At 51.4% G+C, this 22,375-nt stretch overlaps 1 protein-coding gene across 11 annotated transcripts in view; it reads left to right on the top strand.

Annotated features, from left to right (window-relative positions):
* KIF1A (kinesin family member 1A) overlaps positions 1–22,375 on the top strand; it is a 101,021-nt gene that overhangs the window by 10,746 nt on the left and 67,900 nt on the right. For all 11 annotated transcript variants that reach the window (XM_058533357.1, XM_058533355.1, XM_058533352.1 and 8 more), the window contains exons 2-5: positions 13,237–13,386; positions 19,378–19,454; positions 20,563–20,742; positions 21,572–21,637. In XM_058533357.1, coding sequence (XP_058389340.1) covers positions 13,281–13,386; positions 19,378–19,454; positions 20,563–20,742; positions 21,572–21,637 — 429 coding nt within the window. In that variant the 5' untranslated portion in view covers positions 13,237–13,280. The remainder of the gene's footprint in view (positions 1–13,236; positions 13,387–19,377; positions 19,455–20,562; positions 20,743–21,571; positions 21,638–22,375) is intronic.

The raw sequence follows: 22,375 nt of genomic DNA, 5'->3' as shown, positions 1-22,375 counted from the left end.
TAACATGGAGATGTCACTCTTCATTTTCTTCCAAAACTTTGTTGTTCATATTTAGGTCTTCAGTCTACATGGAATTCATTTTGGTATAAAAAAGGGATCTAATTTTGTATTTTTCCATATGGCTAGGCAGTTGTCTTAGCCTGTCTGGGCTGCTATAACAGAGTATCACAGACTGGATGGCTTATAAACAACAGAAATTTATTTCTCACAGTTCAGAGGCTGTGAGTCCGAGATCAGCCCCTCTTCTGCGTTGCATATGGCCAACTCTTCGTTGTCTTCTTACATGGCTGACAGCAGAGAGAGGAAGCAAGTTCCCTTGGGACTTTTATAAGGGTACTAATCCCATTCATAAGGCTCTACCCTCATGATTTCATTTAATCCTATCACCTCCCAAAGGCCCCTTCTCCTAATACCATCACATGGGGGGTAGGGTTTCAACATAGGAATTTTGGGGAGACACAAACATTCAGCCCATAACACCAGTTTTCTCAGCATCACTGTTTCAATAGTCCTTCCTCTTCTCATTGACCTGTAAAGCCACCTTTGTCAGATATCAGAAGGGCTGTGTCTGTGTAGATCTCTTTCTGGGGTCTTTTCTGTTACACTGGTGGTTACTTACCTTGTCCCAACCATGCTGTCTTAATTACTATAGCTTTATATTAAGTTTTGATATCAGTAGGGCACATTGCCTTCTACCCCCTTGTGTTTCTTCAGACCTGTTATTGGCATTCGTAGCATCTTACTCTTCCATATAAATTTTAGAAGCAATTTGTCAAGTTTTACAAAAAGCCTGGTTGAGATTTCATTTGAAATTATATTGAATTTTTTGATTCATTTCGGTGAAAAGAAACAGTTTTAGGATATTGAAATTTCTTTTCCATGAACAGGTTGTAGTTCTTCATTTATTTAGATTTTCTATAGTTTTTTGTAAAGTTTAAAAATTTTCTTATAAATCTTTTGTGACATTTATTCCTTTAGAATTTTGGTTATTTTTTAAATGGTACCTGAAAAATATTTTTTTAACTCTTTGTCTCTAGTGTATACCAACGTGGTTGATTTCTAGTAACTTTGCTGAACCTTGCCATGAATTCAAATAATTTGTCTGTGGATGCTCTTGATTTCTGTGTAGATAAGCAAATAGTCTTCAAATAATGAAATTTGGTTTCTTCTTTTCCAACCCATTTCATTGTTATTTCTTTTTCCTGCCTTATCACTCTGGCTAAAACCTCCGCTACAATGTTAAATAGAAGTGGTGATAGCAGGCATCCCTAACTTCTTCCTGAATTTAAAGGAGAGGTTCCTAATATTTCACCATTAAGTGTGATGTTTGGGTAAGCTTTTAGTAGAGCCCTTTTATGAGATTAAAGAAGTTTTCTTTTATTCTCATATTACTAAGAGTTTTATCATAAATGGGTTTTGAAAATTACTGAATGCTTCTTCAGTATCTGTTGAGTACCTCATTTGGCTTTTTCTCCTTTAATCTGATATGTTGCAAATTACATTCATAGATACCCTAATATTAAGCCATACGTTATGTTACCACATGGGTCTTCCTGGAATTAGCCTACTGCATTATCCTTTTTATTTGCTGCTGGACTTTCTTGATAATGTTTTGGACTTTTGTATCTATGTTCCTCAGTAAAATTGGTCTATGATCTTCATTTCTCAAATTTTCTTTGTCTAATTTGATGCCAAGGTGATATTGGCCTCAGTGAATGAGTTGAGGGTGTACTCTCTCTCCCTTTCTTTTTTGGTTCTCTTAAAGAGTTTGTATAAGATTAGAATTACCTGGTTTTTTGAATGTTTGGTAGAACTCACTTATAAAAAGTGTCTGAGTCTGCTGCTTTTTTTGGTGGGTAGATTTTTAAACTATTGAGTCAATTTCTTTAATGGTTGTAGGAAAATTCAGGTTCCTCCTGACTAATTTTTCTCCTGATTATGGGTCATCTTTTCCTGCTTCTTGCATGTGTAGTAATTTTTTTGTTGGATTCCAGACATTTCTACATTGTGGAGAGTCTGAATTATGCTTTCCTCCTATAAAGCATGTTGGGCTTTGTTTAGGCAGGCAGTTAAATTACTTGAGGACTAATCTAATCCTTCAAGGCCTGATTTTAAGCTTTTCTAGAGTTACTCTGGAGTAGACGTTACTCTAGGGATAGTTAAGCCCACTACTTAAGTATGATTTCTTTGGGGTCTCAACTCAATGTCTGGGATGGAGAGATCAAGGGAACTCTCTCTTCTGGCTGGTAGAAGCACAAATGTCTTCCTACTTGTGTGAGCTTTGGGAACTATTCAGTCTTCTTTGCCTGGTCTACATGGGCATGGACTAGCAATCTACAAAGACTCGATGGTACCCCTGTGCAAATTTCTGGAACTCTATTATGAGCAGCTCTTTCCTTTCCAGAACTCTAACCCACAGCCTCCAGCTGCCCCAACCTTCCCAAACTCTGACCTCCATCTCCTCAGTTCGTCAAAGCTGCTGAGCTGTTTAGGTCCTGCCTCCCAGTGCCTGAGGTCTGTAAATTGCCTCCAGGCAGATCTGGAGTGATTGTAGGGCTCACCTCATATGTTTCCCTTCTCTCAGTGATCACAGTCCTGCACTGCCTGTTGTACAGTGTCTGAAAACAGTTATTTTCATGAATTTTGTCCTGTTTACCAATTGTTGTTTACAGCAGGGGGTTAGGTATGGTCCTTGTAAACTCCATCATGGATGAACATGGAAGTGCCTTAAGTTTTGCTAGTAGTATTTTCATTATCATTTATTAGTAAGTTTATTTATATCTCCATCATGATTTCTTCGTTTATGTGTTAGTTATTTAGAAGTGTATTTTTTAAATTTCTAAACATGTGGGTTTTTAATTATCTTGTATTGATTTTTAACTTAATTGTGTTTGAATTATATGAACTATTTGGTACAGAGTCTTTGAAATTTATTAGGAGTTGCTTTATGGCGTACTACATGGTAAAATATTGTAAATGTTTTGTATATGGTAGAAAAAAATGCGTTTCTCTAATTTTCGAGAACAAGAGACCACATATCTTCATTAGTTCATGATTATTATTTTGTTCAAATCTTCTACATCCTTATTGATACGTCTGCTTGATCTGTCAATTAGTGAGAGGTGTGTTAAAATTCCTGCCGTGATAAATCAATGGATTCTTCCATGTTGCGTGACTGCTAACCTTGGTTTTATGTTTTCTTCATTTTGTCTCTGGGACCATTCTGGGTAATTTTTCCGACATATTTTCCAGTTCATTAATTCTCTGTTCAACTCCATTTAATTTGCTGATTAACATGTCTGCTAAGTTTGAAATTTAAATGATTACACTTTTATTTCTAAAAGTTCTACATAGTTCCCCCCCATATTTTATTCCTGCTTATTTCTGTAAATATTTTGATGTACTTATTTTATAATCTATATCTGACAATTCTGATATCTGAAGTCCTTGAGGCTCTAATTCTGGTTTTCTTCCCCCCACCCCCAACTTTTTTTCCTGGCTCTTGCTCATGGTGAATTGGTTCTCCGGTGTTTGGTAATATTTCATTGTGAGCTCACGTTTGACTGATCTTCATCTGTGAGAACGCTGGGGACCTGAGGGGAGGCAGCTATATCCAAGGAGGATTTGTATTTTCTTTTGCAAGGTGCTTTGGGTGCAAACACCTGAGACCTACTCTGAGCTAATTTCTCAAGCTTGGGTTTCCCTGATCATGCAGGTATTGTAAATTTGAAACCCAAACCTGCATGAGGACAGATCTGTGGCCTCAGAGTCTCAGAAACACTGGCATTTTTGCCACATGGAGCTGAGAGTCATTCAGACTAATTTCCCTGTGTCCCTTTGATGGCAGATGGCTTTTCCTTTTCCTTCCATTTCCTGGGGTTGTAACTTTGGAGGATCCAACTATTTGTGGTGATTTGGTTCCAATCCCAACTTTGCCTGTGTTTGTGGTCATGCCTCCCATCCCCCACTCAGCAGGTGAAACCCAGTTCTCTGCATTTCTGGTACCAGCAAGTACCTGTAGCTTCCTCCCGGGGGGTGGGGTGGGGGTGTGATGCTTTGATTTCGGCTCTTCTTTCTTCTTTTTTCCCCCTTCCTCAGAAGTTCTGTCATTTTATTCTGATGTTTGTTATTTATCCCAAATTTCTAGGTGGTTAGTAATGGGAGGGTATCTCATCTATCATATTGTCAGCAGTGGAAGTCTCTCATTCACCTTTCTTTTCCTATTGGTTGAGCAATATTGGTTTTAATGAGCAAACTGATTCTTGTTTTCACACACACCAGTGTTTGTCAACCAAAATGAGGTCTTTTTATTTATGTATTTACTGAACCATTTGGTAATTACTTTAAAAACGATTCTTTTTAGGTTAAATATGAGCATAGTTTAGAAGAGTCAAATATATCTACAAAACTTATTTAGAAAATCAGCAGGTTTTGTTCTCCATCCCCAATCTCTTTCTTCTCTCTTAGCTGTTTTTTGTTGTTGTTGCTGTTTAGCTCTCTATTGCTAAATAATGTGCTATTCTGTGCTAATGTGCTAAATAATGTGCTTATTCTGCTAGGTTTTTGCCTGTTTTAGAAGTTGTATCAATAGAATTATCGTGTGTACCCTTTTGTGTTTGGTTCATCTTTTCTCAGTGTTATGTTTGTGAGATTCATCCATTTATCTTCTCTCCCTCCTGAAATGCACTAATATAACAGTAGAGGTAAATGAAAGAAAGACCTAAACTCATCCCTAAGGGTGAGAGAGCCGAAGAGAAGGAGCAGCAACCACATTTTGGAAAATAAAAAGCAGAACGATGTGGTAACTGACAGCAGATTCAAGAAAGCTGGATGCCAGGGAGGCAGAGGGGAAATTGGGAAGCTGTGGACGTCCCCACAAGGCTCAGGAACTGGGTCCCTTGAGTGGGACCCTGGCTGTGGGCGCGAAAGTCAAGAGAACCAGTCCAAGGTCTGCTTAAAGAGCAGTTAGATTCCCAAAGCTTCTGCTCCTCCTCCGTCTCTTTTTCCTCTTTCTAACCCTTCTCACTCGTTGATCTCACCCATTTCTGTGACTTAGAGTCAGTGCTCCCAAGTGACTGATTCATTTTTCCCGCCCTGCGCCCTCTTCAAATGCACATGTCCAACCACCTCCTTGATGTCTCCACGTTATCTCCAGCTCCCCCACGCTGCTGATGCTGGGGTCGGGGGATGAACAAGATGACAGCCCTGCTCTGGCAGAGCCTCAGCTGCCGGTTCACATCCACTGGGTCCTTCTCAAGGCAAATCCCCTGAGGGACGCTGGGGTCTGAATCGACCTGGGAATGATGGGAAAGGCTCCCCCCACCAACCCCTCATGCTTTTAAAGGCATACATTTCCTTGTGAGTCCCGCTTTAGCTGCATTCCACAGCTTTGGTATGCTGTATCTTCATTACTGTTCAGTTCAAAATATTATATAATATCCAATGAGTTTTTTTTCTTTGACCCATGGGTTATTTAGAATTGTATTGCTTAATGTCCAAGCAATTGGGGGTTTTTTAGGTTTATTTATTTTTTTGTGTTGGTGTATAGCTTAATTCCACTGTGGCAGGAGAACATATGCCTTATGATTTTAATTTTAATTTGAAATTTGTTAGAGTTGCTTTATGACCAGCATATGGCTAATTTTAGTAAATGTTCTGGGTGCACTTTAAAAGAACGTGTGTAATATATATTTTTCCTTCTCAGGAGCTGATAGAACAAGCAAACCAAAAATTTTTATCCTTTTATTTTCAACCTTTCTGTGTCTTTTCATTTAAAGGTGTCTCTTGTCAACAGAATATAATTTAAAAAAAAAATATGTTCTGACAATTGTAATGTTTTGCTTGGAGTATTTAGTCCATACTAATTGAGTTGGGCTTTTATCTACAATCTTAAATCTTCAATTTCCATTTGACCTATTGTTTTGTTCTGTTTTTCCTTCTTTACTGCCTTCTATTGGACTAATAAAATTTTGAATTTTTTTCTGAAACGTTTTCCTTACTGTTAACTTGTTAGTTATACATTCTTTTTCTGCTTTGTTAATGATTACCCTAGCAAATGAAACATGTATCCTTGACAATCTAATGTAAATTATTACTTTTCCACTTACATGATAGTGTTGAAACCTTAGAATGTTGTCTTTTGGCTACCACGATTTCTGTTGAGAAGTCAGTTGTCAATCTCATTTTTGTTCCTTTAAAGTTTACATGTCTTTTTGTTTTCTGGCTGCTTTTAAGATTTTTCTCTTCATCTTTGGTTCAGTCTTATTGTGATGTGCCTTGCTGTAGTTTTCTTTGTATTTATCCTGTTTTGTGTTTGCAGAGCTTCTTGAATCTGTGGATTGATATACGTCAGCAGTTTTAGACAATTAATGGTTGTTATCTTTTTAAGTATTGCTTCTCTCCCATTCCATTTCTTCTCCTTTTAGATTCCAATTACATGCATATTAGGCCATTTCACTGTGTCCTATATTTCTCTGACTCTCATTTCTATGTTTTCCATTCTTTTTTTTTCTCTTTTCTTTAACTTCCGATTGACTTGTCCTCCAGTTCATGAACACTGTCTTCGGCTATGTCTAACCTCTTGGGTTCACTTACTGTGTTTCAGTTCTAGAATTTCTATTTGATTCTTTTTTATAGTATTGAATCCTCTTGCAAGAGTCTCCATTTTCCCCCATCATCTTCTCTCTCTTTTTGAACATATAAGTCATGATTATTTTAAGTGCTTCTTTGATAACTCCCAGATCTGCATCATGTGTAGGCATGTCCCTTTTTTTCTCTTTGTGTTTTTCTTTGCTTTTTTTCTAATTTGTTTTGAATCATATAGTCCTGTCTCTTTTCATGCCTTGTAACTTTTGATTTAATGTCAGACTTTGCGTGTTAAAACACTGTAGAGGCTTTAGATGGTTCATCTTCTCTTCCCAGGCAGATAAGGCGGAGGGTCATCCCTAATTCAGTCAGAGACTAAGCTGAGTCAGGGCAGAGTTGCAGTTCTGATAAGGCTTATCTTATGTATGGTTCTGCCCTGCTTTTAGATTCTGTGCCTTCCAGGGCTTTCAAATCAGGCCCTGGTGTAATCACGGGGGTGCCACCTCCCAGTGGATCTTCATCTCCTTAGCACTCTAGACTGTGGAAGACTCCTCTTTGATTTTCAGAGGCTCTCTGCTGGGGTTTTTAAACTTCCGTTGCTCATACCTTCAGAGTTTGGCACATGTCTTAAGGGGAGAACTGGCCGTTTGTTTGGCTTAGTTCTCGACTTCTTCTTTCTCCTGGGATGCTGGCCTCTCAAGTTTGTTTCTCTTCACCAAAAGCTCTGCAGGTTTCTCCATCCCTCAGCAACGGCTCTCTGCCTGGGAAGACTCCAGATTCCTGGTCTCTTGCGCCGTGACAGGAATGCAAATGTGTTCAGGGAGAAAGTGCTGCGGAGTGACGTCTCCTGTCCTGGCAGTTCCCTGTCTCTGGAATCTTGTCCTGGAGTCTGTGTGGCTTCAGTAGCTCTTTGATTTCTGCAAACAGATTTTAAAATTTTACCCAGCTCCTCTAGTTTTGCATGGTGGGAGGGAGCATTGCTCTGCTGCCAGCCATTCCACCACCTGGAAAGAAGTCCCCCTTTGGTTTTACTGCTAGATGTTAATGCATAGTCTCTACCCCAGAGCCATAAGCAGAGTCTCCTATATGTTCTTGTAATGCTTTCAAAGGTAAAGTTCTAGCTCTCTTTTTCAATATGGGATAGCTAATGGTCCCAATACCAATCTTACCAAATTACCCGAGATGCTGCCTTATCATCTGTTGGTTTTGTCTGTGCGTGTGTCTGTCCGTCTGCCTATGGTCATGCTTAGTCTTTTTATTGATCTCTCTGTTCATGTGTCATTCTTAGGCTTTGGCAATTATTGTAGCTTTACAGTAAATATGATAGCTGGTAGGGAATGCTCCCCCTCTTTGTTCATATTTTTCAAAACTCTCTTTCAAATTTTTGCCAAATTTGCCACTGAAAATCCTGTTGCAATATTTTGCTTATTGGAATTGCACTGAATTAATGTTGCTAAATTTGGGAAGAACTGAAAATTTTGCAATATCAAATTGAACATCTGCTTTCATAAATATTTTCTTCATTTCTAATTTCATTTCTCATTTCTTCATTTCCTATTTCAGTACTTGGGGTTACTTATTCAAAGGTTATAGGCTTTTTTTTTTTAAAGGCAGAAGGCATGTTGCTAAATGCTTGTCAGAAATCTCGTTCTAATTTGTGTTCTCACCAGGAATTCACGAGCTTGCTCTTATGCCTCCCACCCCAGCCGGAAGGTCCTAAGACTTTTCTCAATTTCAAAAGTGCAAAGATTTTCCAGCATAAGGAAACCCGATTCTCAGAGAGGAATGTCCCTCCAGTCCACTCCTGGGTGGTCATTCATGGATGTAAGAAGGTGAAACAGTGTTGGAAAACACTCATGGTGTGTAGATGGTGGTGCAGGCTGTGGCTGTAAGGGGTTGAGGGGTGTAGCTGGGCATGGTCTCAGCCCCTGAATTCTGCTCACCACCCACCTGGGCTTTTGCTCATGTCCTGAACTTGTCCGTCTTCATTTGGAGGCTGGTCTGGTGCTTCCCTCTCTCCCTGTAGCCTCTGGAAGAGTTGTATTTGCCTGAGGGGACAGTCCTTCTCCATGTTCATGTCCCCTGTTCTTGGGGGTTTTGAGGAGTCAAGGAGCTGGCAGGCTCTGGCAGCCTCTGGGAGTTGACAGCCTGAAATCTGCATGGGTCCTAGCCCTTGCTCTGTTCCTCTCTCCATCTGCAGAGAGCCGGGCCCCAGGGTGCTCCATGGGCCCCTCCTGCTCTTGATCCTGGGTCCCCAGAGGTCATGACCAGAGGCTCCTGCCACATCCTCATAGATGGCAGGTTGGGACACTCCTAGAAGGGCGTCTTTGGGCCAGATACTCCTGAGGGTGACAGTTACAGTTGGGGAGGGTGAGACAGAGGATTCCCTCTTCAGAAAGGGGGATTTCATGGAACCTCAGTGTGGGAGGGTCTCAAAGAGACCTCTCTCCAGCCTTTGCTCCACTTGGATGCCTCTAGTGATGGGGGCTCACCACTTAACAGGCATCTGAGTCCGTTTTAGACAGCAATGGGTAGAAGCCCCGAGAGTTTCTCTTGACTTCAAACTGAATGCTGTTTCCTGGAGCTTCTGTCCCTTTCTGTAACCACCAGCTCTCCGCCCTGACCTGTCCCTCTCCCTGTTCCCAGGACCCCAGTTGCTCAGCCCCCCAAGTCCCCCTTGAGTGAACAGCTGCGGCCTTGGGCCGACAGCCCTGTCAGTGCCCAGAGGGAAAGACTTTTCAAAGTTGCCAGAGCAGCATCACAGTTTTGTGGGGAGTTTTCCTCAGAGTCCCAGGACGCGAGAGGCGAATTCACTTTGGGGTCATCCCCTTCAACCCTGTCATTTCACAGATGGGTAAACCAAGGCCAGGGGGCTGAGTCACACAGCTGAGATAAAGGCAGGACCTGGATCGGGTCCCCGACCCCTGGGTTGCACCGAATTCACCGTGACGTAGTGCATTCCTCCTCGGCATGATTCTGCTGTGGCTTCAAGAATACCCCCGGCTCCTTCAGCGTGAAGGAGGACATTGTGCTGAAAACGTGGCCTTGAAAGGAAAGGCCCCGATGCTGGCCCTGCAGGGACGGGGGCTTGTAAGCAGGAGGTGCCTCTCAGCACACCCCAGTCACCCGTCAGAGCTGTCATTGCACATCAGCCGTGGAGTGGGAAGGAAAAAGTCTGTGTCGTGGGCCATGTTGTGCCTGCCTGTCGGCCACCTGCAGGGCAAGGCGGGTGTAGCCTTGGTCATGGAAGCTTGGGCTGGTCTTCAGCAGCAGCAGTTTTGGTGAAAAGATTTTTTGTACCTTTGTGATTCCTGTGAGGATTTACCTTTCTGCCAGGTGGGGGTTTGAGGCTCTGCATGCCCCTGCGTCATGGGACCGTCCACCCCATGCTGGTGACTGCACTACGCCCACGGTGACACTCAGTGCCCCGCCTCCCCTCCTCCCTTGGCCTTTCCAGGGCCCCCCAGGCTGCTTCCCCTCTGCATACCCACACCCCAATGTTGGCACATGGGAGAGTTGACCACAGTCCTCTGTGCCAGATGAAGCTCTCTTGACCCTCACTGGAATCCAAGCCTGCTGGGAGCAGGTGCTGGGAGAGGGCTGGTTCCCTGGGCTGCAGGTCCTGCCCCGAGGGAGGAGGAGGGCAGCCACCAACAGGAGCGCCTGCCCACCTCGACCTGCCCTCCTCTCTGACCCCTGAGGGGTCAGGGCGCTCAGTCTGGGCGCTGCCCAATGTGTGGGACAGGTGGGTGGATGCCCAGGGGCCCCCTGTGCAAGGGGGGGTGGGGTGTCAGGGGCCCCCCTCGCTGAGCGTAGGCTTGCCATTCCTCCTGGCTCCTCACCTCCTTGGCCTGGGACACTGCCCCAGGGCCGCCAGCCCCCTTCCTGCCTGCCCGCCAGTCTCACGCGAGTCCTGCTGCGGCACTGTTCTGTCCACCCACCTCTAGCCTGTGGGCTTCCAGCACCTGGGGATGGTCCTCTGCAGCCAGCGTTGCCTGGCGCTGACCCGGTGCGGAGCCCACCCAGGCCTGTGTCCTCAGGGGGAGCTGCTTCCTTGATGTGGGTGTGAAGTGACCTTCACCTTCACACTCACACCAAGCTTGTCGCCACAGGCCCTGAGGAGTCGTGGCCACGCTGGAGCAGCTGACTGCGGCAGCCGCACGCGGGCCCTCGCATCTCGCTGCTGGGCGCGCAGTGGCCAGGGCAGCTGGGGGGTCTCCCCGCAGCCCCAGATTCGCTTGGGTTCACTGCCCGTAACCTCTGCCCCTAGCAGTGCTGGGCTCCAGCAGCAGTGCCCCTTCCTGAGATTTCTCCTTTTATTTGTTCTTGAATTTTTACCAAGGTAGCACGTGTAGACATGATCAAGTCAGAGGGGCTCTGAGGCTCCTGAGAAATGACACTCCACTCGTGCCTTCTCCCCCGATGGTCCCTGCTCAGCTCTCCCACTGTGTGCGACACTTTCTCTCCCCCATCTTCCCGCCACATTGCTTCTGTTGTTGAGTTAGTGCTTTGTGTTTACACCACTAGGACCAGTAAATGTGCCCTCCTGCTACTCTCGAGTGTACCATGCTTATATTTTCTTTCTTGTAGAAGATTTTATCCGAATAAATGACAACTAATGCAGGCCTTTCCCCCACAGCATTCCATGGGCTCATCCCTAATTTCTCATCAAACTATCTGGCGGATGCTCCTCCGTGTGATGAGGCCACCGCTGGCCCCACAGCCCCAGCTTCTGTCTCAGTGTCTTCCCTCCCATCACCTTCCGATCAGGGACATCCCTCTTGGGGCAGCCCCAGTGTCCTCCTGGGACCTCCTTTACCGTCGTCTGGGCCTGGACCCCACATCTTCCTTGCTTGCTGCCCGTTTACTCCCTTACTTTTGCTGAAGCACAGATTCTAGCATCTTCCGGAGTCTTCTTGGGTCTTCATCCCACCCTCACGCTAGAGGGGTAGTTTGACTGAGCTTAGAATTCTGGGCTAAAAGTCACCATTCCTCAGCAGTTTGAAATGTTTCTCATTTTCGTCTGGTGTCTGCGCGGCTGATGAGATGCCCATGGCATTCTGATTCTCTATCCTTTGGGATTGGGTTTTCTCCCTGGTAGCTTATGGAATCTTTTCTTTATCCCTGAGGTTCTGAAATTTCAGTTTCCCTTGGTATGTGACTTTTTATAGTGGGCAGGCCAGGTAGACCCTCTGAATTTGGAAACTGGGGGCCTTCAGTCCTGGGAAGTTTTCTTGACTAATTTCTTTAGTAGTTTCTTTTCATTGATCCTCAAATTTTATTTCTCTCCTCTAATGGAAAATTACTTATTGTATTTCCAACCTTTTTATTTACTTTCAAAGCTTCTCTTTTCATATTTTTAGTTTCCAGGGACTCTTTCTTATTCATTAATGGTGCTTTTAAAAATAGCATCATTTATGGGCATAGTAACTTTTCTTTATAAGGATATAAATTACAAGTTATTTTAAAAATATTTTCTTCTTCGCTGCATTGTCTCTTTCTGTTGTGTTCCTTTTCTGTTTATTTTAGTCTCTGTATTTCTTGCTAGAGGCTGTGGTCCTGGTCAGTTTCCCTAGCAAAGAGCTCTCCACTCTCTCCTGACGGCCAGCACTCTGGGGGCCAGCAGCAGGAGGAAGGGCTGGGGTCCCTACTGGGCATTTCGGGTGTAGCTCAGCTCCCCCCTTTTTAGTAGGTGCTTCATGCTGGTCCTTGGACCCCACCCCCAGGCTGGACAGAGCCTCACTCTCCCAGAGAGTAGCCCCTGGCCTCCTGCCTGGTGGGGGCCGTGGGGACAGGGTCCTGGATGTTCACAGGGTGGGGATGGGGGCCCATGGGCCTTAACTAGTTTGCCAGGGCTGTTGTAACAGAGTGCCACAGCCTGGGGGCTTAGATCACAGAAAGGTATGGTCTCACAGTCTGGAGGCAGAAGTCCCCCATCCAGGTGGCTGCAGGGCTGGTTCCTCCTAAGGCCAGGAGGGAGCGTCTGTTTCCTGCCTCTCTCCTACCTTGTGCTTGTTTACCGTCAATCCATGATGTTCCTTGGCTTGTAGAAGCAATCTCTGATCTCTGCCTTAGTCTTCACATAACGTTCTCCCTGTGTGTGTCTCTATGTCCAAATGTCCCCTTTTTATAAGGACACCAGTCATATTGGGTTAGGGGCCCACCTGACTCCAGTATGGCCTCATCTTAACCGGTTACCTCTGCAAAGACCCTCTCTCCAAATGAGGTCACATTCCAAGGTCCTGGGGGTTAGGACTCCAACATATGAATTTCGAGGGGATGTAATTCAACATATTGCAGGGTCTAACACTCCTTCCACTGACTTTCCACAAAGGCCCGTTTTCAGTCCCACCCAAACACTGGCCCTCATAGGTACCTGGAGTCTTTCTGGGTCCCACAGAGTGAATTGGCTTGTTTCTTGTTAGGTTCCAGCTTTCCCAGGCTCCATTCATCCTGTTGGCTTTCTTTTCTAAAACTTGTGATGTTTCTCACCCTTAGCTATCCCTCTCCAGTTCCTTGTCCCTGTGGATTGGTACCCCATGTGGGTGTCATTTAGTAGGTTTGGGAAGGGAGCGGGTTCAATCACCACCCAGAAACACCAGTTCTGCCTCTTTGAATATTGTTTCTAATTCATGTCTCCTTTTTCCCAAGGTGTCTCCCACGCCTGCCAGGAGTGTCTGACAAAGGTCGCAGAGATGGCCGGGGCCTCTGTGAAGGTGGCGGTGCGCGTCCGCCCCTTCAATTCCCGGGAAATGAGCCGAGAATCCAAGTGCATCATCCAGATGTCCGGGAGCACCACCAGTGAGTAGTGGCTGTGCCGAGGTTGCCGTTGGCTGCTGGTCCCTCGGGGCCACAGCGTCCTCCTTGTCCACGCGGTGTATTGGTTTCCTGGGGCTACAGTAACAAATGACCACAGACTAGGGGGCTTAAAACCACAGGAATTTATTCTCTTACAGTTCTGGAGGCCAGAGTCCAAAATCAAGGTTTTGACAGGGCTGTGCTCCCTCGGAGGTCCTAGAGGAGCATCCTTCCCTGCCCCCTGCAGCTTCTGGTGGTTGCCAGCCGTCTTGGCCTGTGGCTGCACCACCCCAGTCTCCGCCTAAGTCGTCACACGGCTTTCCCCCTGTGTGTCTGTCTTCATGTGGCCTTCTTATAGGGACACCGATCATTGGATTTAGGGCCCACCCTAATCCAGTATGATCTCATCTTAACAACTAATTATATCTTTGAAGACTCTGTTTCCAAGTAAGTTCACGTTCTGAGGTTCAGACTGGACATAAATTTGGGGGGACACTTTTCAGCTGCCCTGAGTTTGTAAGCTTTTTTCCTTTGTCTGTTCTTTTGCTGTGTTGCTAATTGTAAGCATCTCAAACCTTTTGGAGAAGTAGGAGATCTGGAGTCAACATGAAGAATAGTAAGTGGCAATTTCGAGAAGGTCAGAAAGACGTGCCCTACGAGGTCTTTTTAGCACACAGGATCCAGCTGCTGGAGGCAGAGAGAGAGGACTTACCTTGGAGCCTCTGCTTGGCTCTTTCTAGCATAACAAACTTTGTACCGAGTTGTGACAGGCATGCAGAAGAGTGGACAGAGCACAGAGTGCAGCTCAGACAGTTCTCGCACTCTGTGCAGCACCCAGAGCCCCTCCTGCCCTGTCCATCCTTACTCCCACCAAGGGAGGCAGCATCCTTGCTCTGACACCGTAGCTTAGTGGGGCTTCTTTTGGGTCCCATGGAAGTGGAACTGCGTTTGGGTTATCCCCTGCTGATCAACAGCCTGTCCCAGCGATCGTGACCTAGAAAAGAATTCGTGGTTCTCTCTCCCAGTCACGCGGTTGACTGGGCTCAGCTGGGCAGTTTGCCCTTGGGGTCCCTCGTGCAGTGCAGATGCTGCCGTCTCCACAGGCTCCAGTGGCATAGGTTGTACCAAGTGATCGGCACCAATGGCTCCTCATCCTCCGGTTGTGCGGTGGTGACGGGCCTTGCCCAGTCTCAGGGGCTTTGTGCCTGTGTAATCTCACTCTGCCTGCTACCTGGCAGGTGTGCAGGGAGGGGCCCCCCCAGCTGATGGCAGCTGCCCCCCCAGGCCCATTGAGGGAGTGAGGATTCGGGGGTCCCTGGGAAGGCTCTGGGGCACCTTGAGGCTCTGTGGAAGGGGGTTTGGGCAGGGGGTGATCTTTCCAGAAGGCTGTGCCCCTCCATGGCCCTTTCTCCTGTGTGGGCAGGTTGTGGAGGCCCTGCTCAGAGCTTGTGTGGGGGCCTGTTGGGCACGGCGCCCATGCGCATCTGGAGGTTCATCGTGACTCTTCTGAATGGTGTTGCCTCTGCTTGGTCCCTGGAAGCAGACCCTGAGATGAGGGTTTGGGTGCCAAGGGTTTATCTGGGAGGTGGTCCCAGGACGCAGTGAGGGGCAGTGCAGAAGCTGGAAGGAAGCTCTGAAGGGGCATTGATGAGCAGGCGGCCACCGTGGGAGGTCTGGGCGCAGCTTGCTGGGGCCCTCTGATGTGTGCAGTGCACCTCTGAGCTGTCCTCCCCCGAAGCTGGGGTGCTTGTGCAGCACCCCAGCCCCATGGGCTGAGCGTCGGTCCAGTGGCCTGGGCTTCTTGCGCTTCCAGCCTTGGCCAGAGAAAGTGCTCAGGTGGCAGGACTCAAGCCTTGAGTTCCCACCACTTTGAGGTGGGAAGGCAGGGCCTGTGAGGAACTGTGACCCCCAGGGGGGAACTGTGGCCTCATGGTGGGAACCGTGACCCCACGGGGGACTGTGGCCCTGAGTGGGCAGAAGTCATCTGTGTGAGGAACCGACAGGGTCTGCCACGTCACTGTTGAGTGACCGAGGACATCAGGAGTGGCTGTGGGGATCCCTGTCCACCCCCAGGCCAGGCCCCAGCAGCACAGTCGCCACCTGAGACAGTAGCTGGGGACTTGGCTTGAAGGGTCCACGGGTGATCAAACCCCGTGGGAGCCTGCAGAGTGACCAGAAAGAACAGACATCAGAGTCAGACCCTGTGTTTTCCTTGGAACTGGGGAGCAGCCCAGGACAGGGGCTGGTGTCATGGAAGCAAACAGCTGGGGAGAGGGCGGCCTGCTCTGGGTGAAACCTCTAACTCGCCCCTGGCCTGAGAGACAGACGGAGAGACAGAGAGAGAGACGGAGAGAGACAGAGACAGAGACAGAGAGAGAGAAAGATAGAGAGACAGAGATAGAGAGTGAGGCAGAGACAGTGAGAGAGACAAAGAGAGGTAGAGAGACAGAGATGGAGAGAGAGAGTGAGGGAAAGTGTCAGCAGGAGGAAAAATCCCTAAGGAAGCGATATTAGTTTTGGAGTGATGGTACTGGTAGAAAGTGCTAAAAGCCATATCAGAAGTTGGGGTGAAGGCAGAGGGAACCCAGAGGAGAGGAGGATGACTTTCAGCTGTCGGCACATGGAAGCCCGCCTGAGGAATGGAGTCAGAGGGTGGGATGGGCTTTATTCCTGCAGATCCAGTGGCCGGGTGGGAGGACAGGGTGGGCATCCCAGGGCCGAGTGTTAGGTGGCTCCAGAGTGGCCTGAGGTGGACACTGGCAGGCGCTGGGTTTGTCAGTGCCCACGGGGCTGTGGGAAGGGGTGGGCACGATGCTCGGCAAGGGCATTCAGACTCTGAGAAAATGGCTTCCCTTCAGTTCCTTTCCTCCTCACTCTCCCCTCCCTGTTCAGGCTGGCGCCCCCACCACTCAGGTCTTTGTCCCCTCTGAGCCCTGGGAAGCCCGCCTGGTATTGTGCCCTCGCCCAGAGCAGGAGCGGAGGCAGAGAGCGTTTCAATGGGCTGGCCCGAGTCGCCCCGCTCACCCAGCCTGGGAGGACCCGTTCTCTCTCCTCCCTCCTCAAACTGACACGAGGAAGAAACCCGAAACCCTGCCTGGAAGCCTTTTTCCAGCAAGATCGCTCCTCCTCAGTGCACAGCAGGCTGGTGAGGGAGAGGTGCCTGTCGGGCCCTGGTTTTGGCAGGTCGTCCTGGTGAGGGCTTGGAGGCATCGGTGGAGGGCCAGGCCTGGGGCGGACCCTGGGCTCCAGTCCGGCTGTGTGCCATGTGACTGGGGGGGTGGTGTGTCCCTTCTGGAGCGCAGGATCCCGTCTGTAATGACAGAGGGAGTTTCTCAGACACCACAGGACCCCCGGGGGTTGGGACCAGGGCTGGGGGTCCCAGCCACACCCATGGACCTGAGAGAGGGGGTGGGGGCAGGTGACAAGCAGGTCCTGAGGGCCAGAGCAGCACTGCCCGGTGGCCCCCATGGTGTACTCTCCTTGTGGCCCACTGCCCGCCCACGGAGCCGACCCACGCTGTTGGCTGTTTCCTGCACGCCCAGTGTTCCCTGGGCACACCTGTGCCCTGTTGCTGGGAGGGTCCACACCTCCGTGAGCTCACAGTCCATGTAGGGTGTACGGCAGACACCCCAGATCAGGACACACGCAGAGCGAGGTCAGTGCCTGGGACTGGATAGGGAGCGAGATGGAGGGACAGGCCTGTCCAGTGAGTTGGTTGGGGACGGGGATGGGGGCTAGGCCTGTCTGGCGGCCCTGGCCACGAGGCAGGGAGGTGCGGAGCCCAGGTGGACAGGGGTGGGGCGTTGGTGGAGTGAGCCAGGGGACCCAGCCCCTGGCGGCCAGAGCTGTGGAGGCCTAGTCCAGGCTGCTTGCGCTCAGGAGGTGCTGCGATTGTGGTTTGCACGGCGCCAGCATTATCTGCGCCCGGGGTTCCGTGGCCGTGGGAGTTGAAATCAGGACAGCTTGCTCTCCTCTTGGCCTCCATCCTGGAGGCAGCATGGACGTGATGCCCTCTTGGCCCCAAGGACAGGGCTGTGATGGTCAGTCACCTGCTACCTCCTACTGGCTTCCCAAGGGCACCGGGTCATCTCCTAGGACTCCTCAAGCCGGGGTTCTGGGGCCCAGACCTGGGCCGGCCCTGGGGATGGGGCTTCAGGTGACACCTGTGCTGTGGGCAGGACATTCAGCCAGAGCAAATGGCTATGGTTCCACACCCATGGAGCCACCAGGCCGGCGGCAGCTGCAGAAGTGTGGCGAGGCCAATGAGGGGTATCAGCCTCCCAGGGCTGCCGTAACCAAGTACCATAGACTGGGCGGCTTAGACAACAGTTCTGGAGGCTGGAGTCTGAGATCAAGGTGTCAGCAGGGCTGGTTCCCTCGGGGGCCGTGAGGGAGAGTCCATTCCCTGCCTCTCTCCAGCTTCTAGTGATTTGCCAGAGTCCTTGGCATCTGTGGCTTGTAGAAGCATCACCCCACCTCTGCTCCATCATCACATGGCCTCTCCCTGTGTACATGTCTGTGTCAGGTTTCCCTCTTCTTATAAGGACGCCAGTCATGTTGGGTTAGGGACCCAGCTGACTCCAGTGTGACCTCATCTTAACCAGTTACATCTGCAAGGACCCAGTCTCCAAATGAGGCCACATTCTCAGGTCCTGGGCTTAGGACCTCAGCATGTGGATTTTGAGGGGATATAATTCAACTGATGACAGGGACGGGGTCTTGTTCTCTTGGTGCCGGCGACAGGTCACCCTGGACACGTGCTGGTGGGGGCAGGGGTGTGGGGTCCTGGAGGCCGTGCCCAGGAAGGCGAGGCCCCCAGCCCACTGCAGCTGAGGAAAGCCACTCCAAGGGGTGGGCAGACATGGCCTTCACCCCTGAGCATGGGGGGCCGTGATGTGAGGGGCTGCGCTCCTCAGATGGGATCACGTAGTGGGGGAGTGGCCTCCCACACGTGCCTGTAGCCCTTCTGACCAGGATTGGCCGGAGTTCCTGATGGATGTGAAAACCCAGGGAGGAATCTGCCTCTGGCCAGGTGGGGCCTCAGGGGGCCTCGGGGGCCTCTATCAACACAGATGTTTCGAGTTCAGTGTCCCAGCGGGCAGCAGACAGGGCGCCCTGACGGAGGTGGGGGCTGAGGTCCCTCTTGCCCAGCCACCAAGAACACGCCCTCTGCTGGGTCCAGAGCCTAGGAACGCTGGGGTCAGGGGCACTTGCAGGCTTGGGGTGAAGCAGCCTGGGACTGGGGCCCCCCTGGGACATGGACAGGCGTGGCGGTGGATGAGGGCATCATCGCATGTTCGTGGCTTGGTTCCTCACTGGATGAACCAATGTTCCGTGAGCGCTGCCTCCAGCCAGCCAAGGGTGCAGCTCGGTGTAGGAGAGAGGGAGGGACCTGTGCAGAGGACACTCAGATAGAGCCCGTGAGAGCAAACCTAGAGGGAAGCTGCACGTGCCTTGAAGGAGAAGGAATAAGCGGTGGTGGTCCCTGAGATGGGATACCCCAGCAGGGACGGCCAGCAGGCCCCGAGCACATGCAGCTCACAGACATGGCACGACAGGCCCAAAAGAAGCAGGGACACAGCCGTGACAGGATGCCCCAGGCTTCTGAATGCTTCTAGGGCACGTGTGTGCAGAACAGTTGCTTAAAGACCTGGGCTGGGGTGTCGAGCAGAGTGTGGACCTGGGAGGTGGGGGTGGGCTGTGGGCTCTCGGTTAACCCAGTGTCTGCAGGAAGGACTACTCTGGGCTGCCTTCAGGTGGCCCTGGTGGGCAGCAAGGTCTACCAGACCGAGGCGAGGGGCAGAGATGGCTCATCTGCCTGGAATTGGGGCCCTGGGCCCCTCCCATTGGGGGCCTGGCTAGTTTAGGACTAGAGGCCTCTGAGGACCCCGCCTCCCTGCCTGGGGTTCCCTCTCTGGTGGGTGGGCGTGTCCGATGTGCCAGCTGGCCTCTCCAGCTCAGCACCAACCACCTTGCCTGTCCCCTTCCCCGCAGCCATCGTTAACCCCAAACAGCCCAAGGAGACACCCAAGAGCTTCAGCTTTGACTACTCCTACTGGTCACATACCTCGGTAAGCCTAGGGCTGGGGGTCCAGGGGAGGGGGGACACAGCAGTGTGGATGCTGGCTCAGCCCCGCTGCCTGTGTGGCCCTCGGCCGGTCCCTCGACCTCTCTGAGCTGCACGTTCCTCTCTAAATGGGGCGATGACCTCCCTGCTCCCCTGCAGGGCTGCTGCACAGGGCGGGGAAGGGGACAGGTGTGAGGCTGGGGGAGGGGCCTGCTTTCCTAAGTTGCCGTGTGCGTGGAAGGTCACCCTGAGCTGTGACATGCCCTGTCCCCTGCTGAGGCAGGGGCTAGCCGGCTGAAGGGACGAGGGGCCTTCAGCTCACTGAGGGCAGTTTCCCACCGTCTGAGCTGTACGTCCATTTGCCTGCTGGCATCTCCACCTCCCCAGACATCCCAGATTCATCATGTCCAGAGTCACCCTGGATCCCGGGCACTCGTGCCTGCACGCCCTCCGTGGGCAGCACCTCTGCCCCTGCCTCGCCTGGGGAGCTCGGGAGACCCCCAGACTCTCTACCCTCGCACCTCCTCCTTCCAGTCCACACTCAGCCCTGCCCATGCCCCACCTCCTGGTCCCTCTAGAAAGCGTCATTCCCCCCTCCCCCACTCCAGCGCGTACCTTAGGTCACGTGTCTGAGGGCTCCCCATTCTGCCTTCTAGTCCCTCCTTCCATCGTCAGGGTAACCCCCCAGGCCTCTGTCTTCAGGACAGCATCCAGACGCTGTATTCCAGCCCATGGGCTCCCCGAGCCTCAGGCCCTGGCCCCCTCAGCACCACGTCTCCTCACGCCCACAGCTGCCATGCTGAGCCTTGGTTTTGAGCACCACAGCAGTTGTGAGCTTTTGCACATGCTGTTCCCTCTTCTGAAACCCCCTTTCACCCTGCCCTGCTCTGGCCTTGCCAGTTCCTCCTTGCTTTTCAGGAAGCTGTCCTCCCAGGCAAGATTAAGTCCCCTCTCTCCGGGCCTGCGAGTGGGCGGGCGGGGCAGGTGTCCCTCCCCACTGTGCTACCCTTAGTACCCTCGAGGCCCTGAGCTCAATGTGGGTGCTCAGTGAACACAGCAGGCTGAGCCCTCGGCGCGCCTGGCCTCCTGCAGCCGCCCTTCTTGTCCTCCAGCCCGAAGACATCAACTACGCCTCGCAGAAGCAGGTGTACCGGGACATCGGCGAGGAGATGCTGCAGCATGCCTTCGAGGGCTACAACGTCTGCATCTTCGCTTACGGGCAGACCGGGGCCGGCAAGTCCTACACCATGATGGGCAAGCAGGAGAAGGACCAGCAGGGCATCATCCCCCAGGCATGTGGGGTGGGGCGGGGGTGCCGCAGGACCCAGTGAGGGCAGGACAGGCAGGGCAGCACAAGCCGAGGCCGAGAGACCCAGCCGGGCAGGGCGCCCCAGAAGAGCAGCCCTGGAGAGGAGGGAGCTAGGGGGAAGGTAAACTGGGAGGAGGGTGGGGTCAGGGCTGGAGAGGGGTAGCATGGGCAGACCTGCTGTGACAAGGCTGGAGACCCAGGCCTGGGGATGGGGAGCTGCGGGGGGTGCCCAGCCCTGGGCAGTGCCCACCATGGTCACCACTATAACACAGGGAGGCTGGGAGAGCCGCTGGTGAGGGTGACCCTTCCCTGGGGGGGCTGTAAGGGCTAGTGGTCCAGGCAGGGAGAGGCAGGGACAAGGGGTGGCCTTCGGTGGTTAACCGAAGGCTAAGGCATGGATCCCTCAGATACTGCTGGGACCCTGGCCCCACCCCAGCCCAGCCCCCCTGGGCAGGTCCCTGGATTTGAGCTGGTCAGTGCTTGACCTGGTCAGGGCAGAGGAGAACGCCGGGTGGTCTGTAGTGTGGTGGACACCTCTCTTCCCCGACGCAGACAAGGATGGGATGAGGGGCAGGCCCGTATGAGCAGACAATCCACAGGAAGGGCTCAGACATGAGCCGGTGGGGGCTCCCTGAGTTCACAGAAGACAGAGGTTCCTTAGCTTCTCAGTGCCTTTAGGACGGACTGAGGTGCCAGAGGGGCCTGGGACAGCAGCAGCCGGCCTGGGCACGGGCTGCCCACAGCACCTCGAGGGGCAGGGCTCCAGGAACAGCCAAGCCCTCATCGTCTGTCTATGTCCTTGGTCCCTGCAGCTCTGCGAGGACCTGTTCTCCCGCATCAACGAAATGACCAATGACAACATGTCCTACTCCGTGGAGGTAGGGCTCCCCCGTCGTCTGTTGCTGGGGGTTCCAGGCCTGGATGGCAATGCTTTACTGATTTACAGCGAGTCCCTGCCACTGGTCTGTGCCCTTAGCTTGTCACTCTTGCATCTGGCAACCACGCCAGTAAACCCACGCAGGGCAGAGGAGCGAGGGGCCGGGCTCCGCTCAGCTGGTGTTTATTGAGCAGCTACTTTGTGCTGGGTGCGGGGACAGGAGCCTCAGAGCTTGCGTGGCCTGGGCTGTGCTGTGGCCGAGGTGGCCCCAGTGTGACTGCGTTGGACGAGCCCCCAGGATGGCCGTGGCTGGGGGAGGGCCAGGCAGGCAGGGGTGGGCTGACATCCCCAACTCCCACACTCACACAGGGGCCATGGGCCTGCCTGGCGGCTCAGAGCCCTTTGTGTGCCCCCAAACTCCTTACTTCAGGGGTCCCTGGTGACAGCCCCCAGACCCCCCCATCTTGAGAGTCCCTGATGGTGACCCCTGCACCTCCCCACACCCCCACCTCAGAGGTCCCTGATGACAGCCCCACACCCCCACCTCGGGGATCCCTGACGACAGCCCCACACCCCCACCTCGGGGGTCCCTGATGACAGCCCCACACCCCCACCTCGGGGGTCCCTGACGACAGCCCCTGCACCCCCACCTCGGGGGTCCCCGATGACAGCCCCTGCACCCCCACCTCGGGGGTCCCAGATGACAGCCCCACACCCCCACCTCAGGGGGCCGTGATGA

This window comes from Diceros bicornis, chromosome 37, assembly GCF_020826845.1.
Source record: "Diceros bicornis minor isolate mBicDic1 chromosome 37, mDicBic1.mat.cur, whole genome shotgun sequence".
Lineage (NCBI taxonomy): Eukaryota > Metazoa > Chordata > Mammalia > Perissodactyla > Rhinocerotidae > Diceros > Diceros bicornis.
Note: the sequence above shows the minus strand (reverse complement) of the source record. Positions and strands in the feature narration are given on the sequence as shown.